Genomic DNA, 26,623 nt, shown 5'->3' on the forward strand with positions numbered 1-26,623 from the left:
ACTTCCTATGTCAGTAGCTTACAGTGGATATACAAGAGAAAATCTGCAGACGCTGGAAATTAAGCAACACAAACAAAATGCTGAGGGAACTCGGCAGGCTAGGCAGCATCTGTAGAAAAGAATAGAGTCAAATTTTCATCGGGACTGGAGGGAAAAAAGATGAGTAGGAGTTAGAAGGTGGGGGAGGGAAAGAAGAAACACAAGGTGATGGGTGAAACTGGGGAGGGGGGAGAGTAAAGAGCTGAGAAGTAGATTGGTGAAAGAGATACAGGGTTGGAGAAGGGGGAATCTGATAGGAAAGGAGAGATGGCCATGAAAGAAAGAAAAGGGGTTGAGCACCAGAAGGAGGTGATGGGCAGGTAAGGCGAAGTTGTGAGAGAAGGGAAAGGAGGTGGTATATCGGTGGGACCCAAGGTAGATTGGGAGACTGCTTCGCCAAGCACTTGTGCTCAGTCTGCCAGAAAAAGCAGGTCACCCATTTTTTTTAATCACAAATTTTTATTGTAACACCAACAAATTACATTCAATACAAGCAGTTGCCGATTACATTTTGACTGTTTAACCCAGCTACCCCCCACCCTCATCCCCACCCCCCTCTCCACTACACTCTCTCCCCCCCACCCCTCTCCCCTCCACCAACCAACTGAATAGTAGTGCATACACAGACAGAGCATTCCTATTTTATCAGAAGGTCTTTTAAGTTAGATATCAAATTTGTCCACATTAAGATTGTGTTTGGTCGTGCATCATTTACTCTCGCTGATGATAACTCCAGGTAAGAAATGTCCAAGAAGCCCTGAAGCCAGTGAGTACTTGAAATATCAGGAGGAGGTTTCCAACGCTGGACTACAATCTTCTTAGCTGCAGTCAGGCCTGCCAGCCAAATTTTGTGTGTTTTTTCCATAAGGGAAAGGTGGGAGTCATCATTGAGAAGATGTACAATAGGGTCCATTGGTAATTATACCCCCCTTAGTTCTGTAAGAGTACTGATAACCTTCCCCCACAAACCAAAAACCCCTGGACATTCCCATACAACATGTATAAAAGAGCCAATGGTTCCGTGGAGGCAGAATGAGCAATATGGGTCAGGAACCAGTCCCATTTGATATCTAATTCTCTGTGTTAGATATGCTCTATGACAAAATTTCATGTGTATATACCGATGATTTGTGTTTTTCGAAGCACCGGCAGCATTATCCCAAATCGCATCCCAGTCTAAGTCTTGTCCCAATTCAGATATGTCCCTATCCCTGGCTGTCATTCCTGATGTGGGCATATATTCCAGAGGCCACCCATTTTAATTGCACTTCCCATTCCCATTCTGTCATTTCAGTCCATGGCCACTTCTACTGTTGCAATGAAGGCCGTGTTCAGGTTGGAGAAGCTGGGTAGCCTCCACCCTGATGGCATGAACGTTGATTTCTCGAACTTCTGGTAATGCCCCCCCCACCCCCGCCTTCACCACTCCTCTTTCCCATTTCCCCAACTCTCCTTATCTGACCTGCCCATCACCTCCCTTTGGTGCTCCTCCCCATTTCTTTCTACCATGGCCTTCTGTCCTCTCCTTCTCCCTTCTCCAGCCCTGTGTCTCTTTCACCAATCTACTTCCCAGCTCTTAACTTCACCCCTTCACCCCCTCCCTCACCAGTTTCACCTATCACCTTGTGTTTCTTCCTCTCCTTCCCCTACCTTCTAACTCCTACTCCTCATCTTTTTTCCCTCCAGTCCTGATGAAGGGTCTCGGCCTGAAACATCGTCTGTACTTTTTTCCATAGATGCTGCCTGGCCTGCTGAGTTCCTCCAGCATTTTGAGTTGATAAACTGAACGAGGTTTCTATCTTTATTACTGAAAACTTCTCTCCATTTGATTTTAAGACGAGCCATTAACACGTCTTTTGATGATCAGCCACTATATTAATGAAGCATGGAATCTAATCACATGATTTCTGATCAAGAAGTCTTTTCAGCACATTTTAATTCAGTCATCCAGTAAGATCAATTAATTCTATGCTTTAAATACAAAAAGAATTTCTCCTCAGAACAAACCTGAGACACTAACTTGCAGCCATAGATTAAGGCAATCTTTTACTCTATTGGAGAGTAAATATCTAAAATATCTAAATATATATTTTTAAAAGATTATCTTTATTTGTCACATGCACCACAATGTACAATTAAATGCAACATTTGTGTCAACAGCCAACGTAGTTCAAGGATGTGCTGGGATCAGCCAGCAAGTGCTGCCATGCTACTGGCACCAATATAGCAAGGCCACAATTTACTAACCCTAACCCCTGTGTCTTTGAAATGTGGGAGATCACTGGAGCACCCAGAGGAACCCCATGCAGCTATGAGGGTAACATACAAGCTCCTTACAGTCAGTAGTGAGAACTGAAGCCCATTCACTAGCTATTATTCCTCCCATGTTGTCAGCTGTCTTCATTCTAAGTCAAGGAAGGATATAAGGATTTTGTTACTCTTCTCACCTCAGTCGAAGTTGAACTTTCATATCACTATTGCAGTGCCTTTCTTCATTTGCATCATCTATTGCTGAGCCTCTGAATCTTTTCATAGAGACTAGCTTTATTAAAAATCATGATTTTCACTGTAATTTTGAAGCCAAGTATGGATGATGTTAAATTCTTGCTCTGATAATTTTGTTTAAAACTGAGAACACTATGTATGTCACTTGGATTCTAAGCTCCCTATGGGAATGAACCTTAATTATGGTTATTGTTCGTTTTTGGGCCACATGTCATAATGAATTTGAACAATTACAGTAAGTATACTTTGCTACTTTTGTTCATTGGCTGCAGAAATATCTCAACCCCCAACAATAATCATGTTTTCTTTGGTAAAGTGAATTAAATTAAATGTGAAGATTTAAGTGTGTTAGTAAATTCTGTGTGTAATGTCAAATTAAAAGATGTTGAATTGTAAGGATCAGTTATTTTACTCATTCTGTTGCGTTCAAAAAGATGCTGTGCATCTGGCAATTCCTTTTGGCAATTTAATGTGTTATCAACCTTCATGTGTAATGCAGTTGTAATCAGATGTTTCTGTTGCAAGGAGTGGACAGATTATTCACCAATCTTGCACATGACTGCTTTTTCCTTTTCTGATTGGTGTTTAGTGGGGCATATCTGTAGTTCCATTTTCACCAGTGCCAGCAGCCTTATGTGATGGTCCTGGGTTTGAAACACTTGGAAACATTGGCAGTGGAAGGCTTGAAGAAGGCCCAAACCTGCTTGATAATCAGAATGTGGTGCTTCTGTTGTGTGGGGGGGAAAGAAAAGTGATTGACAGAAAATTAGTTTGTAACAGAAAGAGAGTTAAGTTTATTTAAAAATTGAGTTTTGTGTAGAAGTTGAATAAAGAGAAATTAAGAAAAATTTTAGAGCCCTCTGCCTGCAAGCTTCAAGTACGTTTAATGCAATCTGTTTTTGTGCATCGCATCTGTTTGATTAAGAAAACTATCCTATAGTGTTGTGTTGACTTTTGATGTGATTTTAATAATATATGTGAAAAAAACTTGGATTTTTTTGTCTGGAATGTATTACAATTTTTCTCTTGCCATTTTTGTGTAAAATTTACAGAATCAGTGTTACATCCTGCGCTGCAAAGGTAATGTGCCATTACTATAAGGCTGTCCTTACTTGCTCAATATGTTAATTTCTTTTGAACAAAAAAAATGTCATTATATCATTGTGGAGGGGAGGGGTACTATGTCTCATTTTATAGAAATCAGTTTTCCAGTCATGTTTGGATTTGGGTATATTGTTTTTCTGCTCATGGCCAATTACCATAGAGCTAATTATTTATATATGAAAATCTGATACGAAACAGAAAATGATATAAGCAATTGCAAAGTCTGGACAGGGGTTGGTTGATTTAAGGTTCCAGGTTGGCAAATCTTTATCTGAAATAATAAGATCAGAAGACATGGGAGCAGAATTAGACCATTTGGCGTATCAAGTCTGCTCTGCCTTTCCATCTTGGCTGATGACCATTTATTTATGATGGAATGATGAAGCAGACTCAATGGGCCAAATGGCCTAATTCTACTGGTATTGTCTTATAATCTGTCACCTGAAAAATTAACCCAATCTACCTTTATTCAAAGAAACTGCCTGAACCATTTTCTGTTTTTAAAAGAGCTCCTGCTAACACTGTTTCGTGTGTACAGAGTACAGATACTGTTATCATTAAATTGCCATTGTAGAAGAGGAGAGGCAAGTTTGCTAACTTAAATAAGCTTCTCCTTGTTCATCAACTGAGAAAGCCATTTTAAAAATCTGTGTCCTTGGCTTTAGAAGAGCCCAATCAGTCTGTGCTCTCATTTGGTTGTTGCTGGTGCAAGATTGGCACAGCGTAAAACCGCCCCTTGTCATTGAAATGCTCTATCAAGCCTGCAGTGGCTTTACCAAGTATCTGATCTCTGAAGTCCTATAATGCCAATGTAAAGCTAAAAATTGTCTAATTTTTGTACTTAACTCTAAGCCAGTTGGTTACAGTGTGATTACATCAGTAAAGAGTATATTCTTTTCAGTTTTAAAGATCAATTAAAAAACCTTTTTTATTCCAAAATTAATCCAATTTCTGATCAAGGTGATCAGGTTGATTCAAGGTTTGATAGGATAACTGAAAAGTAGTAGCCTTCAAATTCTACAGGGGCTTTCAGCAGACACTTCTTCACCAAAAGGATAGTGGATATCTAGAATCCATCTCCTGAAAAATTGAGATCCCACAGAACAGATGAAAATTTCAGATCTATAAAAAAAAAATGGATTTTTCATACAAGGCTATTAAATCTTACGGAATTATGGCATTTGGAATGAATTAACCAGCAGGTTAGCCAGTGGATGTACAGGCCAGAAAGGGCTGAATGGCCTCTTCTTGTTCTATTGTTCCTAAATGTTTCTATGATTCCTGTAATCAAGCTTTCAACTTTTCAGATACATGTGACGTCGGTACAGACAATTTAATCCAAGAACATACCAAAACAGCAGTTCTGGGTTTTGTCTTACACTGGAACACAAGTTCACCAAGGTTCACAAGGATTTTCTGAGAATTCTTGATCCCAGGGCTTTGGCCTATACTCTTTTGGCCTATAAGATGGTGGGCAAGTCTTTCTTGAAGAAAAGATGTGTGTGTTGAAATTTGGTCGCACAATTCCAATTCTAAGTCCATGAATTTTTGGCTATAATCTTTGCTGTAACAGTGGCTCTGTTGCAAACTTAATCAAAATTGGTTCATTAGACCAGCTAATCAAAACTTAGCACTGTCCTGTAGATTTTGCCAAATGCCAACCTTAACTATTTGACGTTTTCATGAAGTAATATCTCTAAAAATGAGATGAACCTAGGGAGATGGCACCTTTAAAATCTTCACTTTATACATTCCTTAGGGAAAATTCTTGTGGAAATAATATATTGGGATAGACAAACAATCTCATTGTAAGTTTATGTGAAATATTTTTGGTTGCCTTTGGATTAGAATGTCTGTAACCTGCTTTCTAAAGTGACAAATTATATTTTGGAATTCATTGGGATAACTGGTGACTAGTTAGATAATCTGAAATACGTCTATGCTCGTTAACTGCTAAGACTGTGGAAATAAAATTCTGTTTTTAATCTGGTGGAAATTTTGGGAAAGAAGTTCTGATTTTTGAGGTGAGAAAATAGGTATGAAGGTGCATTTCCAACTGCTCCCCTAATCCTGTACTAAACACAAGCTGTGCTTTCCTTTATAATGTGTTGATGTGCATTACTAAAATCTCCTGAGTCATTGTCGCTTATTGTGAATTAAAAGTTTTTAGAATGCCCTTCATGCAGCTGCAACCTCCTGAAGGTATCTCAGTTTCCAGATTTCTTTCAAATACTGAGTATCTGGATGTTCCTCTGATTGCGGGTCAATCAATGTCACTTATCTGTAGTGTTAACACTACACTCGGAGAAGCTAAGTGCTCTGGTCCTGCAGCTGCTTTCAGCTGTATATCTTTTCAATGCAAACTTTCAGTTGTGCATTCCCCAAAAGTACTTAATTTGGTTTAATTAAGGAATGATGGTGAAATATAAAACAAAAGATAATGACTCTTAATCAAAAAATCCCATCTATTTCAGCATTGTAGCAATTATTACTGAGCTTGGTGATCAACCAAGACTAATGAGAGTTACAGTACTGTCAAAAGGTCCTTTGCATTAACTCTTTGTAAAATGTGGTATATTTTCGTAATCTTGCAGGCAGAGTTAGTCTGTGGGTTGAATTATTAAATTAGTGCAGTCAAGCCTGCATTGGGATGAATGTAGAACATAACACAGAAGGGAAAGTGATCTTTTAAGTATAAGATTTTTAGCAGCACACTTGATTCTGAATTACTGTAAGATATCTGCCTACTATCTAGCTTAGTATTTTTAAAAGTAACTTTTCGTGGAAATAGGTGCAGCAGTTTCACTTCCATTATGGTACTGAGATCAAAATATAAAGTGATAGCTATGGTTCACAGTAAAGGGAAAATCATAGTAAAATCATTTGCAGTTTTGCAATAATAACCTTTTCAAGACTTTAGGTATAATAATAGTGATGGAGGATTTTATTTATATGCCTTGTCATTTGCAGTTAAGTCAGTGCATATTATCTAATGGCGGGACCATTCAAAAGAACAATAGTTTCTATCAAACAAAAGGCAGTTTAAAGTAAACTGTTCAGTCAGAGTTGACATAGTTAAGACCAGCAGTAACATCAACTCAGCTTCACTTACATGGATTTATGCATTCTGCCTTAAAAGTAACAACACTAAATAACTCAGAGATGTGCATAATTGTCCATTTTTCATAAAAATTGACTTTGAAGAGTGCTTCAGAGGCAATTCTGGAGAAATAGTTTGAAGCCTGATGCAAAGATGAAAATTCCACAATTATTTATTATTAGATCATTAATATTTTACCATTAAAAGAGTGGACCATCATGATTCATTGATTTTTCTTTGATCACTGTAGTTTCTGAACCACATGATGTTAAAGGCTTCAAAGAGAGATTCTTGCCCAATTTATGTAGCATACTGGATGGAGATCACGCTTGAATTCTTGGATCAAACACCCTCAAAGTTTAGAGGAACCCTTTAGAAGTGGAGCATGCGGCTTTAATATGCCATTGCCAACACTGGGACCTAGAGCACTGTTTTAATAAACCCAGCAGTCCAGCGTGGGGCTCAATCATAAAGCCAGCGCATGAACAGTGGTTTGATTGTTTATTAATTGAATGACCTTTTAAGGGGCAATTGCTTGTACTAATTATATTTTCTTTTCCTTTCATATTTTAAAATATTCATCAAATCTGACATAAAAATGATCTCTACCTCTGTGCCGAATTCGTGACATCCTTCCTATTCTTTTTCAAATCATCCTTTCAAACTATGGATTCCTTCAAATGGAACAGAACTACAAAGCCAGCACCACATCTGGATGGGTATGTCATAAGATTTTTGAATCATCTGTATCTATTACTCTGAAGCCAGAAGGTTCCCACTTTTAACCCAAAGTTCAAGCTAAACTGTTAAAATTGTTCCAAAGTATTCTTAAATCTTAGGAGGTGATTTGCAATTTCATCCTTTCTTACAACGCACGTTGTGAGTTCATAAAATTATCATGTTGTGGTAGAAACGTGTGTTGCATTATAACTTGAAGTTCTTGTCAGAAATAATGATTATATTGAGTGCTTCATGAGTATTTTTGTATTGGATTGCATTTTGTTTTCAGGAAGGGAGAAATACAAAAAGAATGCCAGTGAAGAAAGAAATTCACGGCAGAGATTCTTGTGCTTTGATTCAGTTTCATCCTTGTGCAGTTCTTTCATAAAATATCAGTCAGTCTGTTCAAATAAGAACCAGTAAATGTACTATGTTTTTTAAATTTCAATAGGTGTTGGGACAAGATGCCACACAAATGATTATTTGTAAGATAAAAGCTCATGGTGAGAGAGGTGATATACTTGTATGGATGGAAGATTAGTTTACCAATGAGAAGCAGCAAATAGAGATAAAGAAGTTTTTTTTTGTTTCGTGACCAGTGGAAAATAACAGGATCAGTGCTGGAGCCACAGATATTTACGTGATTTAGAGGGGCAGCCAAATTTATGGGTGATACAAAAGAGGAAAGGCCAGCTGTGAAGAGTATACTCTTCATGAAGAGAATTTGATAAGTTCAGTCAATGATGGAGGTGAATACAGCACAGAAACTTAAGCCAACTTCATTGGTGCTGATCAAGATACCCATCTGAGCTAATCCTATTTGCCTGAATATGACCCATACCCCTCCAATGTACCTGCCTGAGTATCTTTTAGTATTTTATTTCAAGTATAATGGGAAAACTTACCAGTGCAATAGTTCACTTTAGGAAGAAGAATAATAAAATAAATGTATTATTTAACAGGAGGACTGCAGAAAGCTGCAACACAGAGGTCCTTGCACGTGAAGCACAGGGCACTGCCATACAGGTGCAGCAGCTAATCAGGAAAGCTAATGAAATGCTGGTTTGTGTTTAAAGGGGTTGAAGTATTTGTAAAAAGAAATCTTACCACATCTGCAGAAGACACTAGGAACGCTAGATCTGTGTGCGTTTTTGGTCCCTTTATTTAACGAAGTATATATTACCATTTCAGAGAGGGTTTACTGGAATGGTCTCACTGGATTTTGATGTTCTTGATCCAAGATTCTTTCCATAGACAAGAAAGCGACATAAAACTTGTTGCTTCATGGTCATTTTATTAAGTGCTAGTAGAATAAGGAGAATTGCATAGAAGCATCAAAAAACTCTTCACATTTCAGGCCCTTTGGCCTACAATGCTGTGCCAAACAAGTACTTACTTTAGAAATACCTAGGGTTACCCATAGCCCTCTATTTTGCTAAACTCCATGTACCTATCCAGGAGGCTCTTAAAAGATCCTGTTGTATCTGCCTCCACCACCATTGCCGGCAGCACAATCCACACACTCGCCACTCTCTGTGTAAAGAAAACATGCCCCTGACATCTCCAATGTACATACTTCCAAGCACCTTAAAACTGTGCCCTCTCGTGGCAGCCATTTCAACCCTGGGAAAAAGCATCTGACTATCCACACCATCAATGTCTCATCATCTTATACACCTCTATCAGGTCACCTCTCATCCATCGCTCCAGGGAGAAAAAGCAGAGTTCACTCAACCTGTTTTCATAAGGCATTCTCCCCAATCTAGGCAACATCCTTGTAAATCTCCTCTGCACCCTTTTTATAGTTTCCACATTTCTTTCTGTATGAGGTGACCAGAACTGAGCACAGTACTCCAAGTGGGGCCTAACCAGGGTCCTTTATAGCTGTAACATTACCTCTCTGCTCTTAAACTCAGTCCCAAGATTGATGAAGGCCAATGCACTGTATGCCTTCTTAACGATACAGTTAACCTGCGCAGCAGCTTTGAGTGTCCTGTGGACTCAGACCCCAAGACCCCTCTGATCCTCCACACTGCCAAGAGTCTTACCATTAATACTATATTCTACCATCATATTTGACCTACCAAAATTAACCACCTCACACTTATCTGGGTTGAACTCCATCTGCCAATTCTCAGTCCAGTTCTGCATCCTGTCAATGTCCCGCTGTAACCTCTGACAGCCCTCCACATTATCCACAACACCCCCAACCTTTGTGTCATCAGCAAACTTACTAACCCATCGCTCCACTTCCTCATCCAGGTCATTTATAAAAATCACAAAGAGTAAAGGTCTCAGAGCAGATCCCTGAGGCACACCACTGGTCACCGACCTCCATGCAGAATATGACCCATCTACAACCACTCTTTGCCTTCTGTTGGCAAGCCAGTTCTGGATCCACAAAGCAATGTCCCCTTGGATCCCATACCTCCTTACTTTCTCAATAAGCCTTGCATGGAGTACCTTATCAAATGCCTTGCTGAAATCCACATACACTACATCTACTGCTCTACCTTCAGCAATGTGTTTAGTGACATCCTCAAAAAATTCAATCAGGCTCAGAAGGTACGACCAGCCCTAGACAAAGCCATGCTGACTATTCCTCTCCAACTGTTCATAAATACTGCCTCTCAGCATCTTCTCCATCAACTTACCAACCACTGAAGTAAGACTCACTGGTCTATAATTTACTGGGCTATCTCTACTCCCTTTCTTGAATAAGGGAACATCTGCAACCCTCCAGTCCTCTGGAACCTCTCCCATCCCCATTGATGATGCAAAGATCATTGCCAGAAGCTCAGCGATCTCCTCCCTCACCTCCCACAGTAGCCCGGGGTATATCTCATCTGGTCCCGGAAACTTATCCAACTTGATGCTTCCCAAAAGCTCCAGCACGTCCTCTTTCTTAATGTCTATATACTCAAACTTTTCAAACTGCTGTAAGTCATCCCTGCAATCACCAAGATCCTTTTCTATAGTGAATACTGAAGCAAAGTATTCATTAAGTACCTCTGCTCTCTCCTCCGGTTCCATACACTTTTCCACTGCCACACTTAATTGGTCCTATTCTGTCATGTCTTATCCTCTTGCTCTTCACATACTTGTAGAATGCCTTGAGGTTTTCTTTAATCCTTCTTGCCAAGGCCTTCTCATGGCCCCTTCTGTCTCCTAATTCCAGTCTTAAGCTCCTTTCTGCTAGCATTATCATCTTCTAGATCTCTGTCATTACCTAGTTTTTTGAACCTTTCGTAAGCTTTTCTTTTCTTCTTGACTAGATTTACAATAGCCTTTGTACACCACGGTTCCTGTACCTTACCATCCTTTCCCTGTCTCATTGGAACGTACCTATAAAGAACACCACGCAAATATCCCCTGAACGTTTGGCACATTTCTGACGTATATTTTCTTGAAAACATCTGTTCCCAATTTATGCTTCCAATTTCCTGCCTGATAGCTTCATGTTTCCCCTTACTCCAATCAAACACTTTCCTAACTTGTCTGTTCCTATCCCTCTCCAATGCTGTGGTAAAAGAGATAGAATTGTGATCACTATCTCCAAAATGCTCTCACTCTGAGAGATCTGACACCTGACCAGGTTCATTTCTCAATACCAGATCAAGTACAGCCTCTCCTCTTGTAGGCTTATCTACATACTGTGTCAGGAAACCTTCCTGAACACACCAAACAAACTCCACCCCATCTAAACCCCTCGCTCTAGGGAGATGCCAATCAGTAGTTGGGAAGTTAAAACCTCCCATCACAACAACCCTTTTATTATTACACCTTTCCAGAATCTATCTCCCTGTCTGTTCCTCGATGTCCCTGTTACTGTTGGGTGCTCTATTAAAAAAAAACACCCAGTAAATTTATTGACCCCTTCTTGTTCCTAACTTCTACCCACAGAAATTCAGTAGACAATCCCTCCATGACTTCCTCCTTTTCTGCAGCCGTGACACTATCTCTGATCAGCTGTGCCGCACCCCCACTTCTTTTGCCTCTACTCCTGTCCCTGAGCCATTCAAGTCTCTGTAATGGCCACATCATAGCTCCAAGTACTGATCCATGCTCTAAGCTCATCCACTTTGTTCATGATGCTTCTTGCATTAAAATAGACACATCTCAAACCATCAGTCTGAGTGTATCCCTTCTCTATTACCTGCCTATCCTCCCTATCACAGTGTCTCAAAGCTTTCTCTATATGTGAGCCAATCACCCCTTCCTCTGTCTCTTCAGGTAGGTTCCCACACCCCAGCAATTCTAGTTTAAACTCTCCCCAGTAGCCTTAGCAAACCTCCCTGCCTGGATATTGGTCCCCCTTGGATTCAAGTGCAACCCGTCCTTTTTGCACAGGTCACGCCTGCCCCAAAAGAGGTCCCAGTGATCGAGAAATCTGAATCTTTGTCCCCTGCTCCAATCCATCAGCCACGCATGTATCCTCCACCTCACTCTATTCCTATACCCACTGTTGCGCGGTACAGGCAGTAATCCTGAGATTACTACCTTTATGGTCCTGCTTCTCAACTTCCTTTCTAACTCTCTGTACTCTTCTTTCAGGACCTCCTCCCTTTTCCTACCTATGTCATTGGTACCAATGTGTACCATGACATCTGGCTGTTCACCTTTCCACTTCAGGATATCGTGGTTGCGATCAGAAACATCCTGGACCCTGGCACCTGCGAGGCAAATTACCATCTGTGCTTCTTTCCTGCATCCACAGAATCACCTGTCTGACCCCCTAACTATAGAGTCCCCTATGCTGCCATCCTCTTCTTTTCCCTACCCTTCTGAGTCATAGGGCCAGACTCTTGTGCCAGAGGCACGGCCACTGTTGCTTCCCTCAGGTAGGCCGTCCCCTCCAACAGTACTCAAACAGGAGTACTTATTGTTAAGGGGCAGCCACAGGGGTGCTCTTTCGTATCTGACTCTTCCCCTTCCCTCTCCTGACTGTTACCCTCTTATCTGTCTCCCAAGGCCTCAGTGTGACTACTTGCCTATAGCTCCTCTCTATCACCCCCTCACTTTCCCTGACCAGACGAAGGTCATTGAGCTGCATCTCCAGTTCCCTAACTTGGTCCCTAAGGAGCTGCAGCTCGATGCACCTGGCGCAGATATGGCCATCCGGGAGGCTGGGAGTCTCCCAGACTTCCCACATCTGACAACCAGTACAGGACACCAGCCTTACAGACATATTTCCTGTTTCTATTCCTCACAGGTAACTTACCTCACCTCGACCCATTATCACTGAAGCCCAAATAAGCCAAAGCCTTACCACTCTGCCTCCGATCACTCCTTTGATGACCGCTCCACTAGGCAGTGTCTCCCTTTTATGCCTGAACCTTCCCTGCTATCTATCTCACGATTGGTGCTCCGGTTATAGCTGCTGATAGATCATGTACAATGCAAACAGACAGTAACAGAAGTCTAGTAGGGGACGGGGTAATAAATGAAAACTAAAGAGAATAAAGCTGGCAGACTTATTGTACGATGTAACTCACATTCTGTTGCTCCCTGACTTATGGAAGTGAATGCTGGACCATTTCCCCAGTAATGGAAAAAGAGACTAGAGGCAGCTGAATTATGGTTCTACAGGAGAATGTTAAGAATATCATGGACCACACACACATCAAATGAAGAAGTTCTCAGAAGAGCCTAGGCAGTTAGATCACTCATACCAACAATAAGAGAAAGACAACTCAGATTCCTAGGACATATCATGCTGAAAGATGAACTCATACTCTCTGGAAAGATCGAGGGGAGCAAACCAAGGATGGCTACACATCGAGGAAATGGAAGTCATCCAAAGAACAAAAGATAGGTCTGTATGGAAAACCATGGTCTGCATCGGATATGGTACCTAGACAGACAGATATGTATATAGGTAGCTACATAAAATACGAGCAGGCAATTACTTGTTAAACTGCACAATAAAATAACAAATACAATCTAATTCCACAGTCCTAGGGGAGATTTGGGAGGATATTCCTAGGACTCGAGGGACTGAACTACAGAGAAAGGTTGGGACTTTTTCATAGGAGTTTAGGACACAGAGTTGATCTGATAGAGGTATATAGACTTATTGAGGGTCATAGGGTCAATGTGCACAGTCTTTTTGGTAAGGTTTTGAAATCAGTAACTAGAAGGCATGGTTTTAAGATGAGAGGAGAGATGCATAGGAATCTGAAAGGCAATAAGGGGGCCCCAACTACAACTGAGATGCGGAGTAATTTTTCTTCGCAAATAGTTGTGTCTCTGAAATTCCTTACCTCATAGCACTGGAACACTTAAATCCTTGAATATATTTTTAATCATTAAGGGTGTTATGGACATAAGGGGGTAAAGGATGGAGTCAAGGAAAGATAGATTGGAGGGGCAGAGAGTCGATACTACTGCTGTCAAACAGCTCTAGCAACCCAGATTTAAAGCTAACCTCCAGTGAAGTTGTGTTTTCTCAGGACACTCCAGTTTTAATTATACAGATTGGTAGGTGTAAATTATCCCTTACGGTGGGTGAGTGGCAGAAGAATCAGATTGCAGTTTATCAGCAAATGAGAGCGAATAGGTTACAGGAACTAAGTGAAAGAATGGAATTGTACTGAGAGCCAGCATGGGGCCCTATGACCTCCTCCTTTGTCATCAGAAAACATGAATAATATGCAAATATTATAATGTAATATATGTAATAATTAATGTAAGATAGCTGTGTGGAATGAGCTTCCTGTAGAAGTAGTAGAGGCCAGTTCAGTTGTGTCATTTAAGGTAAAATTGGATAGGTATATGGACAGGAAAGGAGTGGAGGGTTATGGGCTGAGTGCGGGTAGGTGGGACTAGGTGAGATTAAGAGTTCGGCACGGACTAGGAGGGCCGAGATGGCCTGTTTCCGTGCTGTGATTGTTATATGTTATATGGTTACATGGTAAAGTTTTAGTGAATTAGTCATCTCAGCCCTTTCATTTGAATCTGCTTTTCCCAACTCATTCGATGGCATCCTCCATTGCACTGAAGATAAAAACTGAGTCAATGGAACAAGAAAGGAAGATGCTCTCGTGAGTGACAGTGTAGACAGTGTCTCCATGTTGATGGCCACAACACTAAGATGTAGTTTTGCATTTGGTGTGAATTGTATAGACATTGCTTGGAGTATTTGTCATTGCCTGCACCGACGGCTATGAAAACCACAAGACACTGGAGCAGAATTAGCCCATTTGGCCCATTGTGTCTGCCCCACCATTCGATTAAGGCTGATTTATTATCCCTTGCAACCCTATTCTCCTGCCTTCTTCTGTAACCTTTGATGCCCTTATTAATCAAGAACCTATAATTAGGCAAGAAAATAATGTTGAGAGCAAAGGTCACAGTCAACATGGTTTCTTTAAGGGGAAATCTTGCCTGACAAATCTGTTAGAATTATTTGAGGAAATAATTGGGAGGACAAAGAGAACAAGTGGATGTTGTTTACTTGGATTTTCAGAAGCCCTTTGACTCGGTGGTCAGAAGTCATTTGATAAGGTGCTAAACAAGATAAGAGCCCATGGTTATTACAGGAGAGATACAAGATTGACTGACTGGCAGGGGTATAGAAATTGTCTCAGAAAACTGATCGCCTTAATGGCACTGTGCAGCACTTCAAAACACACAGTTAATGAAAACAGAGTCAAACTGATTGGCAGCTTGAATGAATTGCCACCACATAGAGATGTGATGGTTCAGAGCTGCTTGAAAGCCTTTGTCTTCCCTGTCTTTTTGATCTTCATTGAGAGAGCTGCTGTACTTGATCAATAAATTGCACTATCTATGATAAATAGAGGGAGCCGTAAGGCATCATAGATCATCAGTTATATGAATAGCACATGGTTAAGACATGATATCCTTCAAGAAAATAAAAACCCTCCTGTTGGATTGCATGCTCATGATGCTGTCTTGTTTGTACACTCACTTCAGGCTAACTATTTTTCAAAGCAGATCCTGGATGTAATCAACCAGTCAATCAACTACATTTAACAGAGAGACAAAAGAAAAATGGTCCATCCTGCTCAGCTGTATTCTTTAATGCTGCATCTTCTGTAACAGTGAATTCACATTTGAAAACCTACATTGGCCTATTATTTTCTGTGTTCACTCATGCCTTTAACCAACATCTTTCCAAGGGCCACTTTGTGGTGTGTTCGGTTAGAGATTTCAAGGTGTTCATATAATGTAATGACTTATTAGATGGGGATTGTTCAAAAGTAATTCCTTTCAGAGAAGCTGTGTTCCATATCCAGACAGCTGATGAATAAATACCAGAAAGCAATTGACTTTATTTAACACAGACTCTTGAACTTAGTTGTTGGGAAAATGTCTTATCGCTGTGCGGAAATCACAACACACATTCTGTTACTTTGGTTTTTTAGTGTGCATGTTGTTTTCGGCCAAGTGATAACTGGTTTTGATGCCATCAAAGAAATAGAAAACCTGAAGACAGATGCTGCCAGCCGCCCATATGCAGATGTACGGATCATCGACTGTGGAGAGTTCGTCCCAAAGTCTGCAAGTCACGGTGATTTTCTTTTGTTGAGCCCTGTGTGTGTGTGTAATAATATTTACTTTTTTTTAGAGTGCCTTGGTCAAAGTAGCTGTCGATCTTTTTCAAAAGCACAAGTGATTCTGCAGATGCTGGAAATCCAGAGTAACACACACAAAATGCTGGAGGAATGCTGGGTGCCACGGTAGCATGGGGGTTAGTGTGATGCTATTACAGCTTGGGTGTCAGAGTTCAGCACCATCTGTAAGGATGAGCGTTCTCCCTGTGAATATGTGGGTTTCCTCTGAGTGCTCCAGTTCCTTCCCGCACTCCAAAGATATTAGCCAGTAGGTAAATTGGTCATTTTACATTGTCCTGTGAGTAGGCTGGGGTTAAATAGGTGCATTGCTGAACCAGTCCTGTCAAGATCTCTAACTAAATAAAACTAAATAAATTCAGTAGGCAGCATCCACAGAGTGGAATGAAGAGTTGACATTTCGGGCAAAGACAGTCATTCAGTCCAGTTGCAGACTTTCTCCAGCATTTTGTGTGTGTAACCCAGACTTACTCAGTCCATTTTATGTGCTTATAGTTGAAGGTTGTTTGAATAAAGTGTCTTGCTTGGGGGGTTGGAAATTGACTTCTACCACCTGTACAGTATCCTTTCATGTCACGTTTGGTTATAGGCACAGGGGCTTTTCCCTTGACAGTCATTGATCATTATGCTTGTGCTGAATACTGTTGAGGGCAGAGTTGTACAAGATGTACACAGGCCTTTCAGCCCAACTCATCTATGCTACCCAGTGGGTTAGTCCCATCTGCTGTGTTTGCCTCATAGCCCTTAAACCTTTCCTATCCATGTAGTTAACTAGATGGCTTTTAAATGTTGCTGATATGCCCACCTCATCCACTGTTTCATTCTAAATTTCTCATTCTAAATATAAATCACTCTTTGCATGAAGGAACCGTCCATAACTCTTAGATCTTGTGCCTTTGATCTTAAACCTGTGCCCTCTTGTTTTTCACACCCTCTTATTTATTACATGTACATCAAAGCGTACAGTGAAATTAACAACGAATACACCTAATGATATGCTGGGGGCACCTCTCAAATATGGTCACACATTCTGGCGCCAACATAGCATGCCCACAATGTTCAGTAGAACAACTCAAGTAACAGCAGCAAAACAACCCCTTTTCCCACTTACCCACACACACAGACAGGCTCCAACTGCAGGGCAGGCCACCTCCTGGCCTGGTTTCACAGAGTCACAAAGATTGGGCCTCTGACCTCCAGGTAAGCTGACCTAGGGGCTTTGACCATCAGGCCTCTACCTCTGGATTCGCCAACTTTAGTCTTCAACCTTCATGCTTCTCTCTCCAGGTTCACAGACCTCTGGATTTCATCTTTCAGCTTTGCCGTCTAAACATTGCTGACCTCTGGACTATCATCCTGCACATGCCTTACCGAGGAGCAGTCGGCCAATTGTCTTGACCTTCCTCTACTATTCAGTAAAATCATGGCTGATCCATTCTTCTTCTTGGCGTCACTTTCCCAATCTCCCAATCCCCGTGAATTCCTTGCAGTTGAATGTCTGTTCATCTTCACTTCCGAGCTCTCAAGGGTAGAGAATTATGGTCAAAAGCTTCTAAGTAAAGAAACTCCTTTTTGACCAGAAGTTTGTGACCCCTTATTCTGGAATATGTCCTCTAATTCTAGATCATTTTACCAGGGGAAATATTGTCTCAGCATCAACCCTCTCAATCCTCCTCAGAACTTTCATCATTTTTAGCCAAACATTGATGTGGATTGTTAGTGAATGCCACATTTTTCAAGCTGGTTGGTGGGGGTGGGGTCCTTGATGATGAATGCTGCTATCCTATGACAGTATGCCATATAGATGTGCTCAATGATGATGGGGGGGTGGGGGGGAGCTTTCCAGTGATAGATTATCCATCTATTTGTAGCATTTTCCTGTTCAAGGGCATTGGTGTTTCCGTATCAGGCTGTGTATCAGTCAGTATCCTCCCACTACACATCTATAGACATTTGACAAAATTTTAGATATCATTTTCAGTCTTGCAGTAAAGATATAAGGGCTTTTGAGTGCAATTTTGACTTGTGCCTCCAATATTTCATCTGCTGGATTGTGCCACCTGAAAATGGGTGAAGAACCACATGCAACAAATCTAGAGCATTGCACTTGAAAGTTTATTTTCTCTATTCTGTTCTCCCCACATTGCTTTTATTATGGTGTGGACCTTGACAACGTTGGATAGCTTATTTAATATGAGGCAATCCTGTTGCTATTTAACTATTCACCAATCAGCAGACATAATTGGCAAAATTTGAGTACCTGCAGATTGAATCATTGCCATTTTTGTTTGCAAACCTTAATGTTAAGGGCCTAAAGAATTCAGTTCCTTTTGTTGCTAACAGCTAGCTTAATAACCATGCAAGTGGATTTCCAGGTGCATAGAAAATTCCAGATCAAGTTTAGATGAAGTTGATTTGTATGGAGTTTCTTTTTAATGTCAGCATGATCCATGTTTATAGCGGTGTATTTACATGGAACTTTTCACTTTGTCTCGTGTGTCATTCAGTGACTGAACGCAAGAAAAAAGTCGCCATCTCCTACTCCTCACACGAATCCACAAGCAGCTCGGATTCTTCAACGTCTTCCAAGTTCTCGGACTCAGACACAGAAACGGAGGAAGAGCGGGACAGGAAACGGAAACGGAAGAGGAAGATGAAAACCAAGCACTCAAAAAGACGAAGAGAATCCAAAAGCAAAAAGAGAAAACTATCATCCAGCCAGAAGAGGTGCAGTACCTTGTTTTTACTGTGGGGATGATGGAGAGGTATTTTATACTCAATTGTAATGACTCCAAAACCCAGGACATGTCTTCTTCTCGCTGACACCATCAAAGAGGTGACACAGGAGCCTGAAGGTACACACTCAGCAGACCAGCTTCTTCCCTTCTGCCATCAGATTATTGTACCAACAATGAACCAGCCCATGACTGCTACCTGGCTATTCCTGCTCTCTTTTTGTACTTACTTGATTTAATTTATATATACAGTATTGTACAAAAGTCTTAAGCACATATATATAGCTGGGGTGCCTAAGACTTGCACAGTACTGTTTGTAAATCTGGTGGGAGCAAAGGATGGTGTGAATGGTGAGGGTGGAGCACCATGGGATGGGTGTGAGACAGGTGGCAGAGAAGGAATGCCAAGAGTGGGGGGTGGCAGTTGTGTGCAGATGCACACAGCCCTTAGACAGCAGGCAAGGTCATTTGATTTCAAACAATTAATTTATTGATCATTGTCTCTCTGGTGCTTCCCACTCCCTCCCTTCTACCTTCTCCTTTTCCCCAACCATAATTCCCCTTGCCCTACTCCCTTCCCACTCAGTCTACAATAGAGACCCATATCAGAATCAGGTTTATCATCACTCACATGGCATGAAATTTGCTTTCTTTGCTGCAGCAGTACAATGCAATACATAAAATTACTACAGTACTATGCAGCAATTCAGATCGACTGATTTACTATACACCATTGAGATAGATCTATAGAGTCTCTCAAAAGCAGAGGTGTAAGTTTATTACCTCATGATCAGCTCTTCTTGGTGCACAGCTATATCAGTGCTGTCCCAATTCTGCTCACCAGACCTGGAGTATCTAGCAGTAAATGCTACCTACCACAAGAGATTTCCTGGATCATTCTGGTAGCAGTATACATTCCACCTCAGGCCAATGTCAGTCAGGCTTTAGATATCCTGAGCAATGGGATCAACATGCACGAAACAGTGCACCCTAACACCTTCACTATTGTTTCAGGGATCTTAACCAGGCCAATCTGGAAAAAAATCACTTTTTTTGTCTCCATCCTTTTTTGAACAGTGGTGTGACATGCACCATCTTCCAATCTGTTGGGACCTGCCCAGAGTCCAGGGAATTTTGGTAAATTATCACCAAAGCCTGTACAATAACTTCTGCCATTTCTTTCAGTACCCTGGGATGCATTCCATCAGCACCACAAGTTTGCTCAGCACTACCTCTTTAGTGATAGCTATTGTTTCAAGTTCCTCACCTCCCATTGCATCCATAACATCTCTCTTTGGAATGTTAGATATGTCCTTCACCATGGATCGACACAAGATTCGTCATTCAAAGCCTCGGCTATTTCCTCATTACCCAATATCAATTCCCCCTTCTCGACCTCCAAGGGACCTACATTCACTTCAGCAACCCTTTTCTGCTTTATATAATTATTTTAAAAATTATTATCCATTTTTATATTTTGTGCTAGTTTATTTTCATAATCTAGCTTCCCTTTCTTTATTGCTCGCTTAGAGGTACTTTGTTGCTTTTTAAAGTTTTCCCATTCTTCCAGTTTTCCACTACTCTCGGCAACTTTGTATGCACAAGCTTTTAGTTTGATGCCTTCTTTTATTTCCTTAGTTATTCAAGGCTGGCTCTATCCACCCTTACGATCCTTGCTTTTAACTGGAATATACTTTTGTTGAGAGTCTTCCACTATTCCGCAACTGCCCCACCATATATAACCATATAACAATTACAGCATGGAAACAGGCCATCTCGGCCCTTCTAGTCCATGCCAAATGCTTACTCTCACCTAATCCCACTGACCCGCACTCAGCCCATAACCCTCCATTCCTTTCCTGTCCATATACCTATCCAATTTTGCTTTAAATGACAATACTGAACCTGCCTCTACCACTTCTACTGGAAGCTCCTTCCACACAGCTACCACTCTCTGAGTAAAGAAATTCTCCCCTCATGTTACCCTTAAACTTTTGCCCCCTAAGTCTCAACTCATGTCCTCTTATTTGAATCTCCCCTACTCTCAATGGGAAAAGCCTATCCACGTCAACTCTATCTATTCCCCTCTTAATTTTAAATACCTCTATCAAGGCCCCCCCCTCAACCTTTTACGCTTCAAAGAATAAAGACCTAACTTGTTCAGCCTTTCCCTGTAACATAGGTGCTGAAACCCAGGTAACATTCTAGTAAATCGTCTCTGTACTCTCTCTATTTTGTTTACATATTTTCTTTAATTCAGTGACCAGATCTGTACACAATACTCCAAATTCGGCCTTACCAGTGATTTGTACAACTTTAACATTACATCCCAACTCCTATACTCAATGCTCTGATTTATAAAGGCCAACATACCAAAAGCTTTCTTCACCACCCTATCCACATGAGATTACACCTTCAGGGAACTATGCACCTAGATCACTCTATTCTATTACATTATTAGATCACTCTGTTCTATTACATTCTTTAATGCCCTACCATTTACCATGTATGTCCTATTTGGATTATTCCTACCAAAATGTAGCACCTCACACTTATCAGCATTAAACTCCATCTGCCATCTTTCAGCCCACTCTTCTAACTGGCCTAAATCTCTCTGCAAACTTTGAAAACCTAGTTCATTATCCACAATGCCACCTACCTTAGTATCATCTGCATACTTACTAATCCAATTTACCACCCCATCATCCAGATCATTAATGTAAATGACAAACAACTTTGGACCCAGTACAGATCTCTGAGGCACACCACTAGTCACCGGCCTCCAACCTGACAAACAGTTATCCACCACTACTCTCTGGCATCTCCCATCCAGCCACTGTTGAATCCATTTTACTACTTCAATATTAATACCTAATGAATGAACCTTCCTAACTAACCTTCTGTGCGGAACCTTGTCAAAGGCCTTACTGAAGTCCATATAGACAACATTCACTGCTTTACCCTCGTCAACTTTCCTCGTAACCACTTCAAAAAGTTCAATAAGATTTGTCAAACATGACCTTCCACGCACAAATCCATTGTTGACTGTTCCTAATCAGACCCTGTCTATCTAGATAATTATATATACCATCTCTAAGAATACTTTCCATTAATTTACCCACCACTGACGTCAAAACTGACAGGCCTATAATTGATAGGTTTACTCTTAGAACCCTTTTTAAGCAATGGAACCACATGAGCAATACACCAATCCTCCAGCACCATCCCAGTTTCTAATGACATTTGAAATATTTCTGTCAGAGTCCCTGCTATTTCTACATTAACCTTTCTCAAGATCCTAGGGAATATCCTGTCAGGACCCAGAGATATATCTACTTTTATATTCCTTAAAAGAGCCAGTACTTCCTCCTCTTTAATTCTCCTTAGTCCTCCTCTTTAATTCTCCTTAGTGAATACCGAAGAAAAGAAATTGTTCAAAATCTCCCCCATTTCTTTCAGCTCACACATAGCTGTCCACTCTGATTCTCTAAAGGACCAATTTTATCCCTCACTATCCTTTTGCTATTAATATAACTGTAGAAACCCTTCGGATTTATTATCACCTTACTTGCCAAAGCAACCTTGTATCTTCTTTTAGCTTTTCTAATTTCTTTCTTAAGATTCTTCTTACATTCTTTATATTCCTTGTTTACTCCATGCTGCCTATATTTATTGTAGATATTTCTCTTTTTCCTAACCAAGTTTCCAATATCCCTTGAAAACCATGGCTCTTTCAAACTTTTAACCTTTCCTTTCAGCCTAACAGGAACATAAAGATTCTGTACCCTCAAAATTTCACCTTTAAATGACCGCCATTTCTCTATTACATCCTTCCCATAAAACAAATTGTCCCAATCCACTCCTTCTAAATCCTTTCACATCGCCTCAAAGTTAGCCTTTCTCCAATCAAAAATCTCAACCCTGGGTCCAGTCAATAGACAATAGACAGTAGGTGCAGGAGTAGGCCATTTGGCCCCTCTAGCCAGCACCGCTATTTACTGTGATCATGGCTGATCATACACAATCAGTACCCCGTTCTTGCCCTCTCCCCATATCCCTTGACCCCGCTATTTATAAGAGCTCTATCTAACTCTCTCTTGAATGCATCCAGAGACTTGGCCTCCACTGCCTTCTGGGGCAGAGCATTCCACACAGTCTCCCTAATTATTATTGAAACTAATGGCATTGTGATCACTGGACCCAAAGTGCTCCCCAACACATACCTCTGTCACCTGACCTATTTCATTCCCTAACAGAAGATCCAACACTGCCCCTTCTCTAGTTGGTACATCTATGTATTGCTGTAAAAAAAACTATCCCGCACACATTTTACAAACTCCAAACCATCCATCCCTTTTACAGTATGTGCTTCCCAGTCTATGTGTGGAAAATTAAAATCTCCCACAATCACAACCCTGTACTTACTACAAATATCTGTTATCTCCTTGCAAGTTTGCTCTTCCAATTCTCACTCCCCATTAGGTGGTCTATAGTACACCCCTATAAGTGTTACTACACCTTTCTCATTCCTCAATTCCACCCAAAAATATCCCTAGACAAGCCCTGTAATCCATCCTGCCAGAGCACCGCTGTAATATTTTCTCTGGCTAGCAACACAACACCTCCCTCTCTTGTCCCTCCGATTCTATCACACCTGAAGTAACGAAATCCAGGAATATTTAGTTGCCAATCACACCCCTCCTGCAACTATGTCTCACTAATAACTACAACATCATATTTCCAGGTATCAATCCATGCTCTAAGCTCATCCATCTTTCTTGCAATGCTCCTAGCATTAAAATAAATGCATTTAAGAAATTCTCCACCTCTTCCTCTCTGCCTCATATGGCCTGTGTTTTCAGTCTACTCTAACCAAATCCTCCCTCATCCCATTGTAATCTCCATTGTTTAGGCATAATACTCTGGTTTTAGATCAAACTATTGCACCCTCCACTTGTGTGAGAAACTCAGTCACACTGTGATCACTCTTTCAGAGAGGATCCCTAACTATTCCGGGGGGGGGGGGGGGCGGGGGAGAGGAATCCTTGCTTTGCCGCTGCTTACACGTGGGAGGGGGGAGCTGGAGGGGGCTTTGGGGTTCTAACATTTAACAGTCCTTCATTCTTTGGGGCGCTCCTCTGTTTTCGTGTATGGTTGTGAAGTAAAAGAAATTAAGGATTTATATTGTATACATTTCTGACATTCAGTGTACCTTTGAAACTACAATGTCACTAATGTTACCTGCCTCATTGCACTGGACCAGATCTAAGATAGCACGTTCCCTTGTAGGTTCAGTAACATGCTGTTCAAGAAAGCATATATATATTACCATTACAGCCCTGAGATTCATCTTCTTGTGGGCATACTCAGCAAATCTATAAAATAAGAACTATAACAGATCAATGAAAGATCAACCAGAGTGCAGAAAATGACAAACTCTGCAAATATAAATAAATAGGGAGAACATGAGTTCTTGAAATCAAGAGTTCATAAAGTGAAATCATTGGTTATGGGAACATCTCAATGGATGGCAAGTGAGTGTAGTTATCCCCTTTTGTTCAAGAGCCTGATGATTGCGGGGTAGTAACTGTTCTTAAGCCAGTGGTGAAATCCTGAGGCACTTGTAGCTTCTACCTGATGGCAGCAACAAGAAAGGAGCATGGCCTGGGTGGTGAGGATCTCTGATGTTGGTTGCTGCTGTCCTACGACAGTGTTTCATCTAGATGTGCTCAGTGGTTGGGAGGGCTTTACCCAATATGTACTGGACCAAATCCACTACCTTTGGTAGAATTTTTCACTCAAAGGCTTTGGTATTTCCATACTGGGCCATGATGCAGCCAGTCAATACAATCTCCACTACACAACTGTAGAGAAGAGATTGTCAAAGTTCTAGATGTCAAACCAAATTGCGGCAGACTCTTAAGAAAGTAGAGGCGCTACAGTGCTTTCTTCACAATTGCATTTATGTGCTGGGTCCAGGACAGATCCTCTGAAATGGTAACATCTAGTAATTTTGTGCATGAATTTAAAAAAGCTTTTAATTGGCAGAGAAAGAATTAAGAAAATACTTATAGTATTTCTAATCCTATGTCTCCACGTATTCTTATTATTAACTATCTTTGGACTTACAAGTAGCTATTAGGATTGCAGGGCGCCCATTCAGAACAGAGATGCGAAAAAAAATTTTTAGCCAGAGGGTGGTGAATCTGTGGAATTTGTTGCCACGGGTGGCAGTGGAGGCCAAGTCATTGGGTGTATTTAAGGCAGAGATTGATAGGTATCTGAGTAGTCAGGGCATCAAAGGTTACGGTGAGAAGGCGGGGGAATGGGACTAAAGGGGAGATTGGATAAGCTCATGATGAAATGGCAGAGCTTATGGTCTATTCCATCTGTAGAATCTTTCCAGCACCACTTGTGCCTGGCAGGTGACAGGCTGGACATCAAGTGGCATTGTGGTCTGACTGGCAAACAGACTGTCCTCTTTAATTCTTAGTAAAGATTGCAATGTGGTCATTAGGGGCTGCAGCACTGACTGTTATGCCTTTTCAAACCCATTAAGTGGAGCGGCTGCCGTTAGTAACTACAGCTGCTCTGATGAGATCCTCAGTACAGAGATGAGGATTGAGCCTGGGTCTATGTGCTTTGTCTTTGTTTTGCATTTTAAAATAAAGTCAAATTTAATCTTATTTTATGGCTCCCTGTCTTCTTGTATCCCCTCCCATCTTTAATGTTGGTCCCAGTTTTGTTTTCCCTATAATTCTCCAAGTTGCCTGCTATGCAGGCTCGAGGGCTGAAAATGGTCGATCAGAGATGAAACCACAACCCTATGCATTCATGCACATACTTGGAAGTGTTCTTAGTAAAATATAAAAGCTCCCAGTAACATGCTACTTTCAGTAGGAAGATTGGCCATCTAGTCTACTGCTGGTTGTGGGATCTTTGTGATTTCATTGTTAAAGCAATTTCCCTGAAGTGCTTAAGGTGCCCTAAGAGAACCTCTATAAAACACATGTGCTTCCACTTGGTATACTGTGAGAAGCCTGTGTTAATGTTGTAGGATTCTGAGCAGCTTTGTGGAATTATTCTGCTAAGAATTGGAATGATTGGACCTGTTCCACCAAAGAGAATAGCAGCTGAGCGCATGACAGAAGTGGTGAGCTAAAAGGAGAAATTGCAGAAAGTGGAGCTATAATGTTAAACTTAGAAGTATGACATGTTGTTCTAGTGGGAGGAGAACAAAATAAGTTTATTTAAAACTGAGGTGCTTTGAAATTCCTTCTCACAGAAGTTGGTGAATCTTTAGAATTCTCCACTCCTGGAGATGGGTGAATATTTGAAACTTTGAGGGTATTGGGGAATGGAATAGAAGAGGATAGCTAAGAATATAGCTAAATATGTCCTACCATTCAATATAACTCTGTTATGGACAGTCCCAAGCCTGGCTGAGAAAAAGAGGGTTGGTAACCCAGTCCTGTAAAAACCCACTGCTACAGAAATGCCAACAGAAGCTCCAAGGACCTCATCCATGGGAGAGGAGGGATCATCACCTAAGAAGACATATGATAGGCCAAAGCCAGCATTGTTTCCTGAAAGGAAGATCCTGCCTGACAAACCTACTGCAATTCTTTAAGGAGATTACAAGCAGGGAAGACAAAGGAGGTGCAATAGACGTGGTATACTTGGATTTTCAGAAGGCCTTTGACAAGGTGCCACACATGAGGCTGCTTAGCAAGATAAGAGCCCATGGAACTACAGAGAAGTTACTAGCATGGGTGGAGCATTGGCTGGTCAGCAGAAAACAGAGAGTGGGAATAAAGGGATCC

General features: G+C 41.1%; 1 protein-coding gene across 6 annotated transcripts in view; it reads left to right on the top strand.

Annotated features, from left to right (window-relative positions):
- nktr (natural killer cell triggering receptor) overlaps window positions 1-26,623 on the top strand; it is a 245,398-nt gene that overhangs the window by 154,109 nt on the left and 64,666 nt on the right. For 5 of the 6 annotated variants that reach the window (XM_059971740.1, XM_059971738.1, XM_059971739.1 and 2 more), the window contains 3 exons: window positions 7,438-7,467; window positions 15,859-16,004; window positions 18,573-18,792. In XM_059971740.1, coding sequence (XP_059827723.1) covers window positions 7,438-7,467; window positions 15,859-16,004; window positions 18,573-18,792 — 396 coding nt within the window. Of the gene's footprint in view, window positions 1-3,695; window positions 7,468-15,858; window positions 16,005-18,572; window positions 18,793-26,623 lie in introns of those variants that run through there. The other variant, XM_059971743.1, reaches the window with a different exon arrangement.

This window comes from Hypanus sabinus, chromosome 6, assembly GCF_030144855.1.
Source record: "Hypanus sabinus isolate sHypSab1 chromosome 6, sHypSab1.hap1, whole genome shotgun sequence".
NCBI lineage: Eukaryota > Metazoa > Chordata > Chondrichthyes > Myliobatiformes > Dasyatidae > Hypanus > Hypanus sabinus.